The sequence below is a fragment of the Panthera tigris genome, chromosome B2, assembly GCF_018350195.1.
Source record: "Panthera tigris isolate Pti1 chromosome B2, P.tigris_Pti1_mat1.1, whole genome shotgun sequence".
In the NCBI taxonomy this organism is placed as follows: Eukaryota; Metazoa; Chordata; class Mammalia; order Carnivora; family Felidae; genus Panthera; species Panthera tigris.
Window position 1 is genome coordinate 74,293,511 of NC_056664.1, and position 19,433 is coordinate 74,312,943.

Below are 19,433 nucleotides of genomic sequence, written 5' to 3' on the forward strand. Positions count from 1 at the left end.
ACTTGAGTGGCATTTTTAATGGCAAACTAGTGTTTTTGTTTTCTTTCAATGTTTTGACAGTAAAGTACAGAGTAGCTGCAATAATGAAAAAGCAAAGGCAGCATTTTTCTTCACTGTAAAATTGATTTCTTTTGTTTATAGAAGCACCTTTCTTTGGAAGTCTGCATGCTTCAGTTTTTCTATGCTTATATTCAAAGGTAAGATAACTGATGTAGATCTCTCCTTACTACGTTAACAATGTATAAAAGTTTGGAATATAGGAGAAAGGCAGCTGAGTTCATTCAAGAAATTGCTAATTTTTCCTTTTGTGGATATATGTATATAAGTCAGTGGGTATGTTAATGACCCACAGCCATGTAGGTCCTGCAAACCTAAAGACCTGCGGGTATTGAAGACATGGTATTGAAACAATGAATTGTAAGAAAATCATTTAAATATAAAAGAGAAATTACAACTCTTGAAGCCATGCTTGTCGCCACTGAATCCATTATTATTTTGATATAGGTGAATATGTGGTAATCTAATCTGATTCTTTTTTTTTTTTAATATTAGGAATGATGAAAAGAAAATATCTTCCCATTCTAGTATTCCAGTTTTGTGTTTAGCTGACCCCTAAACAGAAGTCAGTTGATTTCAATTTTGATAAACTTATGGGACAACCTGAATCTTAATGTCCTCCTGTAGAGGGCAAATGCATTTTAATTACCAAACTGGCATCAGTTTATGATCTATGACTAACATTTATAAAGTCAGGTTATCTAGTATATTTAAACTGATTGTGATTTAGAGCAAAGAGTACCTATAGTTTGAACTTAGATACATATAGGTGTTAGGGTTAAGGCCAGACTGAAACAAAGATAATCTGAATATCTTTAGAGGTGAGAGACTGATGTTCAGGATAGATTGGTAACTCTCCCTTAGATGAACTAAAGACTCCTAGGTGAAGGAAAAAGAACTAAAATAAGAGATAAGTGGAGAGAATAGGGCCAAGAGCAGGTGACTATGATGTCAGTAATCCAACTGAGACTTAATCCAGTTGTATTTTACTTTTGGGAGTCCGTGTGATTAAAAACTGGGATTTCTATAGCACAATTAAAATTTCTATACTAATTAAGTTACACCGGATATTTTAAATATGTTGGTTTTCTTTTTATATAACAATAGTAGAAAATAAAGAGCTTTTAAGAATTTTGTCCTACAGCATGGTATTGGCATAAAAACAGACACATAGACCAATGGAATAGAATAGAAACCCCAGAACTAGACCCACAAACATATGGCCAACTCATCTTTGACAAAGCAGGAAAGAACATCCAATGGAAAAAAGACAGTCTCTTTAACAAATGGTGCTGGGAGAACTGGACAGCAACATGCAGAAGGTTGAAACTAGACCACTTTCTCACACCATTCACAAAAATAAACTCAAAATGGATAAAGGACCTGAATGTGAGACAGGAAACCATCAAAACCTTAGAGGAGAAAGCAGGAAAAGACCTCTCTGACCTCAGCCGTAGCAATCTCTTACTCGGCACATCCCCAAAGGCAAGGGAATTAAAAGCAAAAGTGAATTACTGGGACCTTATGAAGATAAAAAGCTTCTGCACAGCAAAGGAAACAACCAACAAAACTAAAAGGCAACCAACGGAATGGGAAAAGATATTTGCAAATGACACATCGGACAAAGGGCTAGTATCCAAAATCTATAAAGAGCTCATCAAACTCCACACCCGAAAAACAAATAACCCAGTGAAGAAATGGGCAGAAAACATGAATAGACACTTCTCTAAAGAAGACATCCGGATGGCCAACAGGCACATGAAAAGATGTTCAACGTCGCTCCTTATCAGGGAAATACAAATCAAAACCACACTCAGATACCACCTCACGCCAGTCAGAGTGGCCAAAATGAAGAAATCAGGAGACTATAGATGCTGGAGAGGATGTGGAGAAACAGGAACCCTCTTGCACTGTTGGTGGGAAAGCAAATTGGTGCAGCCGCTCTGGAAAGCAGTGTGGAGGTTCCTCAGAAAATTAAAAATAGACCTACCCTATGACCCAGCAATAGCACTGCTAGGAATTTATCCAAGGGATACAGGAGTACTGATGCATAGGGGCACCTGTACCCCAGTGTTTATAGCGGCACTCTCAACAATAGCCAAATTATGGAAAGAGCCTAAATGTCCATCAACTGATGAATGGATAAAGAAATCGTGGTTTATATACACAATGGAATACTACGTGGCAATGAGAAAAAATGAAATATGGCCTTTTGTAGCAACATGGATGGAACTGGAGAGTGTGATGCTAAGTGAAATAAGCCATACAGAGAAAGACAGATACCATATGGTTTCACTCTTATGTGGATCCTGAGAAACGTAACAGAAACCCATGGGGGAGGGGAAGGAAAAAAAAAAAAAAAAAAAAAAAAGAGGTTAGAGTGGGAGAGAGCCAAAGCATAAGAGACTGTTAAAAACTGAGAACAAACTGAGGGTTGATGGGGGGTGGGAGGGAGGGCAGGGTGGGAGGGAGGGCAGGGTGGGTGATGGGTATTGAGGAGGGCACCTTTTGGGATGAGCACTGGGTGTTGTATGGAAACCAATTTGACAGTAAATTTCATATATTAAAAAATAAAAAAAATAAAAAATAAAAAAAAATAAACCTACAAAAAAAAAAAAAAAAAAGAATTTTGTCCTATCATAGTCTATAATAATTTAGGGAATGTTTCAGAGAAACTAGTAGGAAAATGTGGTAAAGGCTGTGGGAAAATATAAAGAAAATAAAAGTTAACTGTGGCTCTCTCTATATATACAAAACTGTATTTATCTTGCAGAATTCCAGTGCCCAATTTAGTGGATAGCTGGGCATCATTGTTGATACTTCTGAAAGACTCCATACAACTGAGTCTTCCAGCCCCAGGGCAGTTTCTTATACTTGGGTAAGCAATTTCACTTAAAAATATTATTTTGAAAAAAATAATGTTCATTGTCCTAATTGCTGAATAGCAGATGTTTTGAGTGAGCACATGTTCTCTCTGTCTTCTCTTGGAATTTTCAAGATATAGAACTAGATGTGTGATTTGAGGCCTGTAAAAAAAGGGTGTAGGGAGAAAACTGTGTGTTTATGTGTATACAAAATGTAAATGCACTAACAAACCTTACTATAGTAGTTTCTTCAAGGATGAGTAGGATGCCTGATGAGGAACTTCATACAGGAGTCATTTGCCTTCAGGACCCTGAACATGAACAGTCTTGGAAAGTCATTTTCTCTGTTTTGGAGTTTCCTTATCTATGTTGCTAATTTAGTGGATTATTTGATAAATTCCGGTCACTCTTACTTAACTGCAAGCACCATGATGTCATGGACAGTGTCGGTTTTTTCGCTTACCATTGTTCATAATATGTCTCCAGTAAATACTGGTCAGTGAATGGAGTTGGCAGGAGCAGCAAGCCTTTGTGGAGACAGGAATGGGAGGGGCATGTTGGGGCACGGTGCGTTGTCTGGTTTGGTTCTTAGAGTAGAGCACTGGCAACAGAATGGTGGGGAGATGGAAAGGGAGATGGGAGCTGGATAGGGAAGGATTCACATTTTAGCTTAAGAAATTTGGTCTTGGGGGGGACAACCTGGGTGGCTCAAGTCGGTCAACCATCCGACTTCAGATCAGGTCATGATCTCATGGTTCGTGGGTCAAGCTCTGTGTTGGGCTCTGTGTTGGCACAGCCCAGAGCCTGGAGTCTGCTTTGGATTCTGTGTCTCCTCCTCTCTCTGCCCCTCCCTTGCTCGCACTCTCTGTCTCTCTCTGTCTCTCTCAAATAAACATTAAAAAAAAAAGAGAAATTTGGTCTTGGGCAGGGGTGAGAGTGAATGGCAGGTCTTGAGGAGGGACGTGAGTGGCAGGTTAGTAGTAGAATGGATTAGAGGGTAAGGAGGCTAGGCCAGGAATGCTGTTTCAAGTAGGAGGTAGGGACTATGAACTACTAAGGATGGAATTGCAGGACCAAGACAAAGAATAAAGGAAAAGGGACTAGCAAAGGAGATAGAAAGGGAAATAGAAGAAAATTAGAAGAAAACCGGCTATATTCCGTGTTCTAGAAGCAAACGTAAGTTAAGAGGGCACAAGGAACTCTTCCAAAGAGATGAAGGAAGATGGGGAATAAGAGCCTGTATTGATGATTTGGAGAGGACTGGTGATTTAAGAGAGAGGAGTTTGGTGAGGTAGTGAGCACAGACGTTAACAGCCAAGGGTTAGAGTGAGAAAGTATGAAGTATTCTTTGAAGATGTTTGATCATGAAAAGAAAATGATAGTATAAAGTAGCAGGAGGAAATGTGATTTGGAAGTCATCATTAGTAGTAAAGATCTGGGGCGCCTGGCTGGCTTAGTCGGTGGAGTGTGCGACTCTTGATCTTGGGGTTGTGAGTTGGAGCCCCACATTGGGTGTAGAGATTACTTAAAAAATAAAATCTTTTTAAAAAAAGATAGCAAAGAAGATCTGAGGATGTTGAATAGTTAAAAGCAAAGACTTTGTAGTCTGCCAGCGTTCAGATCCAGCTGCTTTACTTCTTAAGCCGCGTGGCCTTGGGCAGGTTATTTAACCTCTCCATCTGTGAGATGATATTATCATCCCCATCAGGGATGATAATAATGCCAACTCACAAAGTTGTTATGATAATTAAGTTAGTTAATATTTGTTACATTCTTAGAACAGTGCCTGGCCAATCATAGGTGTTATGTAAGTGGAGAGTGATAGAAAATTCTAGAGAGAAGAGGGCTCACTGATAGCATCACATTCCAGAGACAGCTGGGAAGAGGTGGAGAAAAGGAAATGAACAGGTATTAGAGTGAGAAAGAAGGATACATTTTCCTCTAAGATGTTGCTACTCAAAGGTTGATCTTCAACCAGCAGCATTGGAATCACCAGGGAGCTTATTAAAAATGTAGAATCTAAGGTTCCACCCAGAACACCCCAATTAGAATCTGCTTTTTTAGCAAGATTCCCAAGTGATTTGAGTGAGTACACACTGAAATTTGAAAAGGACTGCTTAAGATATAAGGAGAAGAAGGAAAAAACAGAGTAAGCTTTTCCCCAATTTTTTTACATTGCATCAGGCAGTCCAATGATATCATTAATAGCCAGCGACAGTCAACATGTTCTCGTACTGAATGGACATAAATTCAACCAAGTGCAAAGAATTTTGAGCTTTTAGCCATCTTCTGTAGTTCTGAAGGGGATTTTATATGTGTAAATGTGTGAATCTGTATACACAGACTTCGCTTTTGCCCTCCGTGTCCTTACGGAAACTGGCAATTCTGTTTTGGCATCTAGTGGTCTAGAAGAGTTTCAAGTGAAGAAGAGAGAAGGTGAGAATTCTTCAGTGAGATGGCCTCAAGTTTTCTGGTAAATGTGGGAATGTAGTCTTCTGCCAGGAGGTGGAGGAACCGTGATGGAGAGCTGGTCAGCCTAAGGTAGTTGAGTAACATGGAGGGCCCAGCCCAGCCAAAGTGAGTCACAGACCCTGCTCAAGAATTTCAGGGATTATGATGATCCCCAGACCCTCATACTATCTATTTTGAAAGTTATCTAAATCAAAAAGCCGAAGGAGTTTTAGACAATGGAGATGTAATGAAAAGAGCAGTGGGCTCAACGTCTGCCCTTCCTGGATCAAAGGTTAATATAACTAGTGTGTATGAGTTTTAGTGATGAGAAAGAAATGTAAATACTAGAAATCAAACTACATACTCATGAAGATTTCTGATTCTTCTTATTTCTAGTTCCAGTCCTCATCTCTGATCTTGGGTACCTCAGTAAACCTCTCCAAGGCTGTTTTCCCATCTGTCAAGCAAAGATAGTGGTGCCTGGCCTACCTACCTGAGTTGTCTTAAGGCTCAAAGAGGAAATATATGTACAGTTCTTTGAGTTATCAGCAAATAACCCTGCTGCCTAATTTCATCAAAAATTAAAGCTATTTAGGGGCGCCTGGGTGGCGCAGTCGGTTAAGCGTCCGACTTCAGCCAGGTCACGATCTCACGGTCCGTGAGTTCGAGCCCCGCGTCGGGCTCTGGGCTGATGGCTCGGAGCCTGGAGCCTGTTTCCGATTCTGTGTCTCCCTCTCTCTCTGCCCCTCCCCCGTTCATGCTCTGTCTCTCTCTGTCCCAAAAATAAATAAAAAACGTTGAAAAAAAAAAAAAAAATTAAAGCTATTTATTGTGACTTGTAGCTTCCCTACAGGATTTTACTGTTTCTTCACCTGCCTTTTCTTCCTTTCTCATTTCTCAGAAAATGAAGATCCTACCTCCTTCTCCGGGGTGTATACTCTGATTATTTAAGCAAAAAAGTTGGACACTGTCAGTTAGACTAGACACTTAATTCCCTTTTTAAATTTGATTGTGTGTTTGTTTAATACCAACCATTCCACTGATCCTCTAAAAATTCCTAATTACAAAATAGAAATTAAGATGAAGATTGCTTTTCAGTATCATTTCACATTTAGTTTGGAAATGATCATGCATATAATTTATCTTAACCAAGTCAGAGTAAATATTGAGTGGAAGTTTAGCAAATAAAAAAAGTTGATTTTTTTTTTTCATTTTATATAGACACACAGGATAAGAAACCATTTCTGTATTACAATTTAAGATTGGTGGGGTTTGAGTTTTGGGGGTTTTTTTTGTTTAATATATAAAATGTAAACAGGAAAATATACAAATAATTAGTATACAACTCCACAAGTTATTACAGAGTGAACATATCAATTATATAATCACAAGACTAAATTAAGAAATAAAACGCCATATGTCTCTTCAGGTCCCCTCCCAATTACTGTCCTTTCCTTCTCCCCAAAGATAACCATTATTTGGACTTCTAATACCACAGATAAATTTTGCCCTTTTTTAAAAACTGTATGTAAATATTTTATTCTGTGTCTGCTTCTTTCACACAACATATGTGTATAAGATTCCTCCATGTAATTTCATGTAGCTGTAATTTATTGAGTTCCATTGCTGTTCCATATTTCATTGTAAGAATATGCTACGATTTCTTCTCTTGCTGGACTTTTGGGTTCTTTCCACTTTGGTGCTTTTACAAATAATGTTGTTATGAACATCTTTGTACATGTGTTTTCCTGCATATGTTTATTCCTTTTAAAGTCATAGGATATTCATATATACATTCATTAAACACATAAAATAGAAGTTGAGGCTACAGAGCCACTTGGTCACTGTGAGAAATCAGATTGCATCATTTCCTTTACACTGATGTTTCCTGTTCGTTTTTCTCTTCTGCCCTTTTAGGGTTCTGAATGAGTTCATTATGAAAAACCCTACTTTGGAAAATAAGAAAGACCAAAGAGACCTTCAGGTAAGGCATTCTGAATTGAGAGCTGTTGCCAAAACTCTGCATCTCTCACTGCCTTTAACTGTAAAAGGATAAGGTCAGGTAAGATCCATCTACGAAGTTGCACGAGCACGCGTATTTGGGTATGTGTATACGCACGTATACGTAGAGTGGTTTTTCTTTGTTTCTTTAGGATGTGACTCATAAAATAGTGGATGCAATTGGTGCCATTGCTGGTTCTTCTTTAGAACAGACAACATGGCTGCGACGAAATCTTGAAGTTAAGCCTTCTCCCAAAATAATGGTGGATGGGACCAATTTGGAATCTGATGTTGAAGGTATTGATCTCAAAGATTGAGGTTTATGTTTATAGGCACCTGTTTACTAAGAAATCATTGCAACTAGCACTGTAAGCACTAGAAAATCATCCTTTTCCTCATGTTAGCAGGTAGCTTTCTTTAGTGGGAAAAGACCTAACTGTATCTTTACTTTACCTGTCTTTTCTCTTATTTAGATATGTTATCACCTGCAATGGAAACCTCAAACATAACTCCTTCTGTATATAGTGTCCATGCACTGACATTACTTTCTGAGGTAAATATCAAGTTTTTTCACATGAACTTTCAAGTAAACAATGTCAAAATTCAAGATTAGCAAGTAATCCTTACAGAGGAGTTTTTAATTTGAAAAACCATTTTGCACTTCTAGAGATCACTATAATAAATAAAGTTGTGACTTTGTATTTGGACCAGTTTGTTAAATATTAGTGATAACTTTAGATATTGTTTCCTTCCCCGGGCACTATTTTTTTAAGCATGATTTTTAAAAAGAAAAGTGCTTTTGTATGACAGTATAATCAGAAGGTGGTATAATGATGCTTGCCATGATGAAATATTTTACCAAAGATTTTTAGATTCATCCTCTGACATGCTCTTTTTTTTATACCCTGCTATATAGCCTTGTAGGTCATTTTTATTTCCCTTTTCAAATGTGGATACCATGCCTCCCAAAGATTAGAACAATATGACTAAGGCTAAATAGCTGTTAATTGATAGAGCTGGGACTTAAACAGTTGAGTTTATTTCTAAGCTCTCTTTTAACTGAATCGGAGAAAGAGAATAGAGTGTCTAGTCTTTGATTCACTCTTTAGTCACTGTCACATTAGAAGGTTCTTGACCTCTCTTAGAACCTTCTATTAGAAGGTTCTGTACTTCCCTCTCACAGTTGAAAATAGCAAAATTTGCTCGTACTTATATCCTATATTTGTAATGGACAGAAAAATTTTTTAAAGTTGCAGAAACCATTCATTTAAAATGGATTAGTGAGGGGGTGCCTGGGTGGCTCAGTCGGTTGAGAAGGTCTGACTTTCGCCTTAGGTCATGATTTCACGATGAGTGATTTTGAGCCCTGCATCAGGCTCTCTGCTGTCGAGGCTGCTTCATATGCTCTGTCACCTCTGTCTCTCTGCACATCCCCCACTCATGCTTTCTCTCTCTCTCTCAAAACTAAATAAACATTAAAGTTTTTTAAATGACTTAGATCTGATTTCAGATTTTTCAAATTTTAAGGTATTCTAGGTATTCTTACAGACTGAAACCCATGTCTAAATGCTGTCACTTTCAGCTGTTAGATTATACTCCATTTCACTTCTTATGTTTTTTAGGTTTTGGCTCATCTTTTGGATATGGTTTTCTATAGTGATGAGAAGGAACGGGTTATTCCTTTACTTGTAAATATTATGCATTATGTTGTACCCTACCTCCGAAATCACAGGTACTGTTATTAAAGTAGATTTCGTAATTCAAAGCCTGTTAGAAACAAATTGTGTTCCTTTAATGCCATTTTTGGAATTACCACAAAATGGCATTATTTTTGCCTTGAATTGTAATGATTGAAGAAAACACATTATTTCTGTTATGGTGCCTTCTGTTTCATATTGTTTTAGGGGAATGTGAGTACTTATGAATAACATGGTGGTTCAAGTTATATAACACATAGGTTAAAGTGGTTCTGGTCCTCCTTCCTCCTAGTGCACATAATGCTCCTAGTTATCGAGCCTGCGTCCAGCTGCTTAGTAGTCTTAGTGGGTATCAGTACACACGGAGAGCTTGGAAAAAAGAAGCCTTTGACCTCTTTATGGATCCCAGTTTCTTTCAGATGGATGCCTCTTGTGTTAATCAGTAAGTCGTCTTGCTTTTATTCAGTGTGATGATGCATCTTGCTGAAATCAACCACTGTCCTGCAAAGTAGAACACTGTTTTTTTTCCCGGTAACAACAGGAAAATCCTAATTACATATCATAATCCTTGTTTCTTTCAGTTGGAGAGCAATAATGGACAATCTGATGACACATGATAAAACAACATTTAGAGACTTGATGAGTGAGTATTATGGGATGAAACCTAAGTAATGTATGTCCTTATCAGGACCCATTCTTATTGTTTGCCTTGTCCTTCTCTAGAAACTTCAGAATTAGCTCTTTGTCAAGTTGTACGTATATCCTATAGGGATGGAATGTTAAAGTTTAAAGAGGACAGCATGGTGATAAATAATAAGTAGAGCTATTTGGCCGTGTCTAATTTGTCTCTAAATTTTTTGCACAGCACACAGCATGGAACCTGGCACATAGTAAGCACTCAATAAGTAATTATTAAATGAATGAAAGGCTGGCAATTGGATTCAACCTATCAGACATGTCACTCTAAATCCGGGGGCTCTGTTTATCTCTTTTGAAGGAAGAAAGAGAAGGACCAAGAAGATTAGAATCACTCTCCACTCTGTTTCTACTGTCTTGATTGGTTTTATATATTAGGATTCCTGTAGTATTTCATCTGAAAAACGTGTTTTCTTGTGTGTTTTTTTTTTAAATTATATTTAAGTAATCTCTACACCCAACGTGGAGCTTGCACTCACAACCCTGAGATCAAGAGTCGTATGCTCTTCCAACTGAGCCAGCCAGATGCCCCAGTTTTGTTTTGTTTTTTAAGTTTAAAGTTCCTAAACTAATGACCTTAAATAGCAGTAAAGCTGGATGAGTCTGTATGATTTTGTGTAAGCACAAGCTGTTGTTTCCCTGTCTGTAAAAGGGGCAGCATATTGTCTCTCCTCTGATCATCACAGGGTTGTTTTAGGGTAATGAATTTTGACAAATTCATCTGTTCAACAAATATTTATTAAAAGACAAACATGGGGCAGGCCATTATGCTAACCTTAACCAAATAAATAAGATTATTTCAGGGAGTAGGGGTGCCTCGGCGGCTCAGTCGGTTAAGCATCCAACTCTTGATTTTGGCTCTGGTCATGATCTCACAGTTCATGGATTTGAGCCCCACCTTGGAGTGTGCTTGAGATTCTCTGTCTCCTCCTTTCTCTCTCAAAATAAATAAATGAACTTAAAAAAAAAAAAAATTACTTCAGGGAATAAGAAGTTGTGAAGAAGGTAGGGTGATACGATAGATTTTAAGTAACACCTGAAGAGCTCACAGTTGGAACTAAAGAAGCCAACCTTGGGAAGGTCTAGGGACAAAGTGTTCCACGCATAGGGAACAAAAATTACAAAGATCTTCTGTGGGGAACAGCAAGAACACAGTGTGGCTACAGAAGAGTGAGCTGGAAGTGAGTGACAAGACTTAAGAATGGAGAGCTAGGTGGGCCAGGCCAGAAATTATTTTTAAAGCAATGAGGAATTAGGCAGATGGCATGGAATATTAAAGGGTGTTATAAAATGGCATTGTTGGTGTTCTCGATTTTCTAAATTTTCCTCTCTTTCCACATTCACAATTCCTATCCTTTGGTCTTCTGGCTTGTATACGCTGGGTCTGTTTGCCAGCCCTTCTACCCCAGAGAGGAGCCATGAATCCTCTACCCTAAGCTCCTCCCACTCTTGGAAGCCATAAGGTGTCTAGCCATTTTTACAAACAAATAATAGAATAATCTTTTTTCAAATGACTGCACGTACATTCTTTTTTTCAGCTCGTGTAGCTGTGGCTCAGAGCAGTTCACTTAATCTCTTTGCAAACCGTGATGTGGAGCTAGAGCAAAGAGCCATGCTTCTCAAAAGATTAGCATTTGCTATTTTTAGCAGTGAAATTGACCAGTACCAGAAATATCTTCCAGATATACAAGGTAAATCATGTAAAACTGTTTTCTCTGTCTTCCAAACTGTGTTCTTTATTGTTGTTGTTCTTTAGTAAATACTTTTCCTTAAACTGTTAAGTTGGGGTAAAATATACCAAGTGTAAGTAGATGGAGAACACTGTAGAATTAGAAGTTTGTTCTGACACAAAAATTACCATCATCGGCATGTAAAAAGAAATCAAACAGTGAGTTTGTAGGACTTGCCTAAATATGGTCTCTATTTTATTGTTTGGTTCTAGTTTCCTAAGAATTCGTGTTTAAGGTTGAGGCATATGACTATTTTGCTGCAGGCAGGTTAGTGTTGTTTTTTTTTTTTTTTTTTTACTGTGGATAAGGGGTTCTATAGTTTCAAGGAGGACTAAAATATAGGCAGAGCCAGGAATTGGGGGCTAGAAGTAACATTTGGAGATCTGTAGTGGGGGGGGGGGGGAGTTGTGTAAGGTTTTTGATAACCTTTACCAAATGGGTTTAGTGGCCCTGTGTGTCCTGAAGGGTACCAGTGCACTCATCATCGCTCCGCCACCAGATAGCTTCCCCGTCCTGGGGCAGAATTGTTCATACTGACTCATTGTGCTGATGCAGCCACCAGCTTCAACTGCCTGGCGACTGGGCTGGGAATGACAGTTGTCATCTCTTTAGTGAGATCATTTCTCTAGGAAGAGAAGTGACTCCTTTCCTTAGCCTTTATACCTAATGTCAGATATACAACATACACACTATTTGTCTTGTGATTTTTTTTTTTTTTTTAAGTTGACCAGATCACTGCTACTCAAAGTGTGGTCCATGGACTAGTACCAGTCTGTTATCCCATCCGTGATAAGTACAGAAATTTAGAGTAAGCATTTTAAACTTTTATAGCAATTTGACAGAATCTGTCACATCTAACAATAAGAAAATGGCATTTGTATTTTATATCTTCTTTAGATTTTTTTCTAGCAATTCATTTTTATTATATTTTATGGGGAATTTTTTTTTTCATTAGTCCACCAGAAAGTTTGAGAAGTAGTAGGCTAGCTTATATGGAAAAGTTCACATGAAGATGATTTTAATTATTAACCTACTGAAAATACACTGCATTTCTTTCAGAGAGATTGGTTGAGAGTCTCCGTTTGCCCCAGGTGCCAACTCTTCACTCTCAAGTGTTCCTGTTTTTCAGAGTATTACTTTTAAGAATGTCTCCACAACATCTTACCTCACTCTGGCCTACCATGATTACAGAACTTGTGAGTTAATTCTAATCATCAGGTCATAAATCTAAACTGTAAAACAATGGGATTAGCATCAGCATGCTTACTGGATATAAACTAATCTTGGAAGAGAACTGAACTCTAGTTAAACTTGTTACTGATAGTTTTTACAGTTGAAAAGGGTAAAACAAGTCAGAGTCCATCTCCATATAGCTTAAGCTTCCGAATATGTTAACATTCCCAATATTAGCTCCTTGTGAATCATTACTTAATCTGATCTGGTTTCATTTATTCTCTTGTACACCAAATGGGTAACTCTATCATGGCTTCCAGGCCTGGTTCCAGCCTATAGCAGAACCTCTGGGGTGCTGAGAGCTGGTTTAGTTGGATTCCAGTGGACTGACATAAGGCATGTCCTCACTCTTGAAGTGTAGCACTTACCCTAGTTAAGCTTCCTTGAGAGAGACTTTCACAAAGATTTTGTTATCTCCCAAACAGTAAAACCTTCCTCAATCCCACTATACCAATCCGTTCTCTCCAGATCTTACCATCTTCCTCATCTAAATCATGTGGGGACCTGGGGATAAAGGAACATGAGTAAAGGAAGAGAAGTGAATCTGTAACTCTGAAAACCCAAGCATTTATAATCTCACAAAGAAATTGGCTTTAATATTTTTTTTTAATAACTGTATCTCTTCCATCCTTGACAAATAAAAAAAGGTATGGCTTCATCCCAGCTGTGTCAAGTTATTAGGAAGGCTGTGTGCTTGATTTGCAGTTTAACTTCCACAAACTCAGTATAATTTAATTTGATTGTATCCTAAAATTTATTTTTGGATTAATGAAAACAGAGTCTAAAGATAGATTGAAAGAAAAGTTAAATATTAAGTTTAAATAAACATTTAACATGAATTTCACGGTCTTCAGGTACAGGTATTTTTACTGATGGAGCAGGAACTCACTGCTGATGAAGATATTTCACGGTAATATGTAATATATTTCCATATTTTCTTGTCAGTGTCCATTATCCTAAAATCATCCAGAATGTTACTTTACAACTAGGAGAGTATATAGTTTTATATGAATACTTTATATATTAGTCTGTTACTACATAATCAATTATATTTGGAAATAATATAGCTTCATTTATTCCTTAATCATAGTAGACTAAACTGTCAACACCCAGGGCCTTTGTCCTCTAGACAAATTTAGTTTGAAGCAATATGTCTTAGTTACATGAGCCATGTTGGTTTTGGTAGGTCAGATCTTATCCGTGAAACATGCAGCAAAACCTTTCATGGCAGGTAAGCTGTAACTAAGGTATCCATGTGTCCCAATCTTCCAGAATGATCTCAATGTACTGTAAGTGTATTCTTTTTAGTAAAGGCAGTTTATTAATATGACTATAATTTTTTATGTAGGAATTTTTGTACCATTTTGTGTAAATTGAAAAGTTTCCTGTAACACCATGTGTCTTGGATATATATTATTCTTCAATGCCAGGTTTATTTAAAAGGTTCCCCTGTCCTAATAACTTTATTTTTATAGAAAGACACCCCCACCCGCAATTTTCACAGAATATCAAGTAGTAGGGAGGTCTCTGGGTTTCACAGCTAGTATTTTTACATTTCTTGAGTGTAACACAAGTTTCTGTGCAATTTTTACATTCTCAAAATTTAAAGAGTAAAAGTGAACTTTTTATTTGAAGACAGCGAAATTAATTTAGTTGTGACCTTGCTCAGCAGTTACTGGTAAACTTAGCAGAAGGAAAATACTAGCTGGCACCTTGGGAATTATTAGGAAATGGGTTCAGCTGCTGACACACTGTCTCCTGCTTACAGGACTTCAGGCCCCTCTGTGGCTGGTCTGGAGACAACCTACACAGGAGGTAACGGCTTTTCTACTTCATATAACAGCCAGCGATGGTTAAACCTCTATTTATCTGCTTGCAAATTTTTGGATTTGGCTCTGGCGTTGCCCTCCGAAAATCTTCCTCAGTTTCAGATGTAAGTATAAAAGCAAAGATATTAAATGGATATTTTTGAAAGTATGTTTGCTTTGGTCAGTGACCTCTAAGACTAACTTAAATTTTTTTTTTTGTGTAAGTGAAATGTTCTTAATTTTTTACTAACGTGGTGGGGGGCTCAACACAGTTATTGGAAGTAAGTGGTTGCTGTGGATAAATTAGAGCATTTAGTTTAATAAGTTGAATACCTACCATATGTGAGACAGTGGGATACACGGCTCACTAGCTTCCAGTTCATTGTACAGTTGAACACATGATGGGTGTTCTGTTAGCTGACACGCAGGAACTGTTGAGGTCACAGAACAAAGACCCCCACCTAGCTTTAAGCCATGAGAGCAGATTTATATTGAGGTGGTGAGTGGGGAGGCACATGTGGAGTCTGGGAGGTTAGAATGGACCTGGCTTGTCTGAAATGCTGAGATCGATATTGCCGGAGCAGAATATTGTGAGAAGAGGCTGGAAAGGGGCTGAATTATGTAAGGCCTTATAAACTGTATTAGATAATTTGGACTTTCACCTAGGGACACTGAATCATACTAAGGAATGCAGTGATGTTATCAGGCTTGCATTTTAGAAACTACCTTGGCTGCAGTTTGGACAGAAGACTAGAGATGGGCAAGACTGGAATCAAGGTTTTTATTTCAGATGATAGGGAACTGAGAACAGAGGGGAATAGGGAGAAACTGAATAGAAATAAATTCTCATAAGTGCCTTTGTTCAAAAATACTGATTTATGGTTTTTCATATTTAAATTTTTAAATAGGCAAACTATGTAAGATTAATCAAACATAGCTAACTTAAGAATTTATCCATATGATCAAATATGTATTTATATATAACGTATTATATTATTCTTCTGGAATGGAGTATTAATAGGCTAAAGAGTAAGACATCAGAATCTGTTTTCTATATTGGACATGCTTAAATCCCCCAAAATTGCTGTTTCACAAGTTTACTTTTAGTTAAATTTAACGGTAAGAACTAGAAATTCTTTTTAGATTAAGTCCAGTTCCTTTTTTTTCTCCATTTGGAAATCATATACACCTACTTCTTGATAAAGAAATTCAGGAAGGAATCCCATGCAGAACTGTAGCAAAGTGGCCAGAATTAATTGGGATGCTTATCATCAAAAAAGTGATAGAAGCTAGTCTCCAGTGCTCTAGGAAGAACCATTAAGTAGTATGTTCATCATATTGACTTGTTAGCTTCCATGATCAGAACCAAAATTAGTTCATCCTGTTAGGACAGAGTTACTAAAAAAAAGGATGGAAAAGGCTGTAGAACTATAATTTTTAAAAAACTACTATTTTTAAAAAAATCTATGAAGTAGTAAATGATGACCTGGAGAATTTAATCTTGAAAGATTAGTATCTTTCTAAACATGATATATATTTCAGAAGTTAAAGATCTTTGATAATTTAACCACAAAAAAATGTTGAGTCTCTGTGTGACAAAAAAAAATACCATGAAGTGGAAAAAGTAGAAGGTTGGGGAAAGATATTTACGGTGTTTATGACAAAAGTCTAACTTGCTTAATATGTACAAATCAGTAACCCAGCAGGAAAATGGGTCAGTGAGAGAATAAAGAGTTCACAGAAAAGGGCCTATAAATGGTGGAAAAGCCATTACTCCTAAGAGAACTTCCAATTATAAATAGTGATCATAATGGTAACGATCTAAAAGTGTATTTCTTTTTAACCTTAACAGAAGCATTCTTACTCCAGTTGGAGGTGTACATTGATATCGTCTAGTTGTTCTCCAGAGTTGTAGTTACCAAAACTCAAAATACATTCTCTTTAAGCCAATAATTCTGCTATTACAAGTTTTTATCCTACCACTGTACAGTCAGATACGCAAAAAGTCAGTACTGTAAGTGTATCCATCAAGGTGCTACTTGTAATAACGAGACGATCTAGGAGGCTGGTTAAGTCAGTACATTCCAACACTGGAGTACTGTGTAGCTATTAAAGAGAGTGGGGTTTTACATGTTATCTAAATCAGCACAATTAAATCTAATTAAATCATCACAAGCAGCAGTCGTGGTTTTTTAAGTTTACTGAAGAGGAGGTTGGCTCTGTGCTTGTGTGCTCTATTCATGAATTCTGGATGCCAACACAAGAAACTGGCTATGTTGATGGACCCTGTGGTGGGAGGGAGACACTACCGTTCTCTGGTATGTCCTTTTATACTGTTCAAAATTTTCCCATAGTCAGATACTAATTTTATTTATTAAAGACAAAAATACAAGGGTCATGAGAAAGAAGTCCTACTTCATGTTTTATTTCATTTCTTTGCCCCCTGTGTGGAGGGCATCTGGCCAAGTATACGGTGGGGATTTTGCCAATTAACAAATGAGGACGGAATCATTTAAGTTACTGGCTTTGTGCTCATGAAGAACAATGATGAGACTTTCCATATGTATTTACTCTTTACAACTCTAGGAGATGGTTAATAGTATCTTTATTTGCTGGTGAAGAAAAGGGTCAGGTTGAGAGTCCTGTCCTAGGTGACGGGGCTGCACCTGGCACAGCTGGCACTGGAATCTGTAGAGGCAGTGGGTCACGTTCTTTCCACTACATTTAACGTGGCCTTGTCTCAAATGGCACATCTTGTCTTACCAGTGTCGATATCATTCTTCTGTACATAGGTACCGATGGGCCTTTATCCCAGAAGCCTCCGATGATTCGGGTTTGGAAGTCCGAAGGCAGGGCATACATCAACGAGAATTTAAACCTTATGTAGTTCGACTAGCAAAACTTCTTCGGAAAAGGGCAAAGGTACCACATTCTTCTTTTTAAGTGTAAGAAGACAGAATTGGTAAAATGTATTTATATCATGGATTATGTATTTTGTATCTTTCGGTATGCCTCAGGCTAATTAGAGATCTTCACCCAAGAAAATAATAATGAGTTTGGCATGCTCACCAGTGAGCCTTTATTTCAAATCTTTTGTCTTTTTTGCATTAAAGTTTTTTCAGGGGCAACTGGCTGGTTCAGTCAGTGGAGCATCTGACTCTTGATCTCAGGGTTGTTGAGTTCAAGCCCCATGTCGAATGTAGAGATTACTTACAAAAAAATAAAGCATCACAAAATTAAAAAAAACAATTTTTGTTACAAAATGTACAGTGTGGGGATGACCCAGGTATTTTGGAGTCTTAATTTGCAGTATGTGCTTTGAGTGCTCAGAAATTTTCCAGTCTTCTGGGGTCCCCTAATCAGGCAGCAGCCCCTAAACTAAACCACACTGCACAAACTATAGAAATGGAATAGAGAAGGAGTTTAGCTTCAAGGTTAATTACTTTTTTTTCTGGCCATAGAGAACTGGAGGATTAAAGAGGAGGTTGCGCTTGAAGGATCTGAGGAACTTGATTTAAAATCAAGTCTTTAAGGAAGTAAAAGGGCAGACATGAAAGTTGGGTCCAGAGTTTAGGTACTTTTCCCTTTAATATCATAGGGGTTTGAAAAACTAATCATGACAACAAACCCAGAAGCTGTGTGATGATTATGACCCCAGGCACATGCACTTTCTGTCATCCCTGCATCTCATTAGTAATGACAATTTTTGTAAGACTCCTCTCTGTATCTATGGGATAAACAAGACAGCCTTTTGCCTAAAATGTGTCCCATAGAATAAGATAACAATTTTGATTAGCATTTTCCACACTTTAAACAAGGTCTTCATGGCCAAACATACTTTTCATTGGAACAAAGGCTATGAGTTCTCCTCTTTCCTTCCACAGGACAAGGAGGAGGACTTTAAGACAGTGATTTTGGAGGGATTGGAGATGGCCAAGCATCAGGTGAGGGTGGCTTTTTGATGCTTGTGATGTGGCAGCAAAAGTTGCCACATCTGGACCAAATATTGAGATACAAACCCAGGTGTGGATTTCAACAAGTACAAGAGAGGTAAACAGGAAGGAAGTCTGTCTTCAAGTGTAGACTGGTGAAGTTAAAGGAGAAATCGTTTTTATGGGAACATGTCTGGCTTTTATTTTTGAGGAGGTGGTATAGTTGTGATGAAGAGGAGCAGAACACCAAAACAGGTGCGCTCTTTATTGGTCACAAGCTTAGTAAAAGCCCCTCTCTTAAAGGTACCTCTTGGGGGCACCTGGGAGGCTCAGCTGACTTCAGCTCATGTCATGACCTCACGGTTCATGGGTTCGAGCCCTGCATCGGGCTCTGTGCAGACACACTCAATGTCTGGAGCCTGCTTCTGATTCTGTGTCATCTTCTCTCTCTGCCCTCCCCTGCTCATGCTCTCTCTCAAAAATAAAACATTTTAAAAATTAAAAAAATGTACATCTTGGCAGGAATATAAACAAAAGGTTACCTTAGTTCTCTCTCAAAGATATTATGCATTTTCCTTCAGGGTAAATTCATCTCTGCTTATCCTTTAATCACTATTGAATTGCAGCTTGATTCAGGGGACTAATAGGTGATGTGGTCAGCCACTTAACAGCAGCCAGTGATGTGAAAGTCAGTCTCCCAGGATGGTCATTAAAACCAGCATTCAAGTTAAATGGAAGGAAGAGGTTTTCTATATCCTATAGTTTAGCTTTGAGGTTAATTACTTTTTTTTTTTTTCTGGCCATAGAGAACTGGAGGATTTGTTTGCTCCTTTTTAATTTAAATCTATTTTCCATTCTTGGGATTTCATTTTTAAATAAGCAGACAAACCTTGTAATCGCATATGAGAAAATAAGCTGTATTTTGCATCTGCTATCTCCTCTAGGAAACTAGTGATATTAAATA

The 19,433-nt window shown here is 37.8% G+C and overlaps 1 protein-coding gene across 7 annotated transcripts in view; it reads left to right on the forward strand.

Annotated features, from left to right (window-relative positions):
* The window catches only part of DOP1A (DOP1 leucine zipper like protein A), a 113,107-nt gene that overhangs the window by 92,074 nt on the left and 1,600 nt on the right, over nucleotides 1–19,433 (forward strand). For 5 of the 7 annotated variants that reach the window (XM_042986720.1, XM_042986721.1, XM_042986725.1 and 2 more), the window contains 14 exons: nucleotides 142–197; nucleotides 2,831–2,935; nucleotides 7,290–7,356; nucleotides 7,526–7,670; nucleotides 7,847–7,926; nucleotides 8,996–9,105; nucleotides 9,363–9,512; nucleotides 9,652–9,713; nucleotides 11,305–11,457; nucleotides 12,556–12,692; nucleotides 13,584–13,639; nucleotides 14,498–14,662; nucleotides 17,330–17,459; nucleotides 18,422–18,481. In XM_042986720.1, the coding sequence (XP_042842654.1) occupies nucleotides 142–197; nucleotides 2,831–2,935; nucleotides 7,290–7,356; nucleotides 7,526–7,670; nucleotides 7,847–7,926; nucleotides 8,996–9,105; nucleotides 9,363–9,512; nucleotides 9,652–9,713; nucleotides 11,305–11,457; nucleotides 12,556–12,692; nucleotides 13,584–13,639; nucleotides 14,498–14,662; nucleotides 17,330–17,459; nucleotides 18,422–18,481 (1,476 nt within the window). The remainder of the gene's footprint in view (nucleotides 1–141; nucleotides 198–2,830; nucleotides 2,936–7,289; nucleotides 7,357–7,525; nucleotides 7,671–7,846; nucleotides 7,927–8,995; nucleotides 9,106–9,362; nucleotides 9,513–9,651; nucleotides 9,714–11,304; nucleotides 11,458–12,555; nucleotides 12,693–13,583; nucleotides 13,640–14,497; nucleotides 14,663–17,329; nucleotides 17,460–18,421; nucleotides 18,482–19,433) is intronic. The other 2 variants (XM_042986723.1, XM_042986724.1) reach the window with 1 other exon arrangement.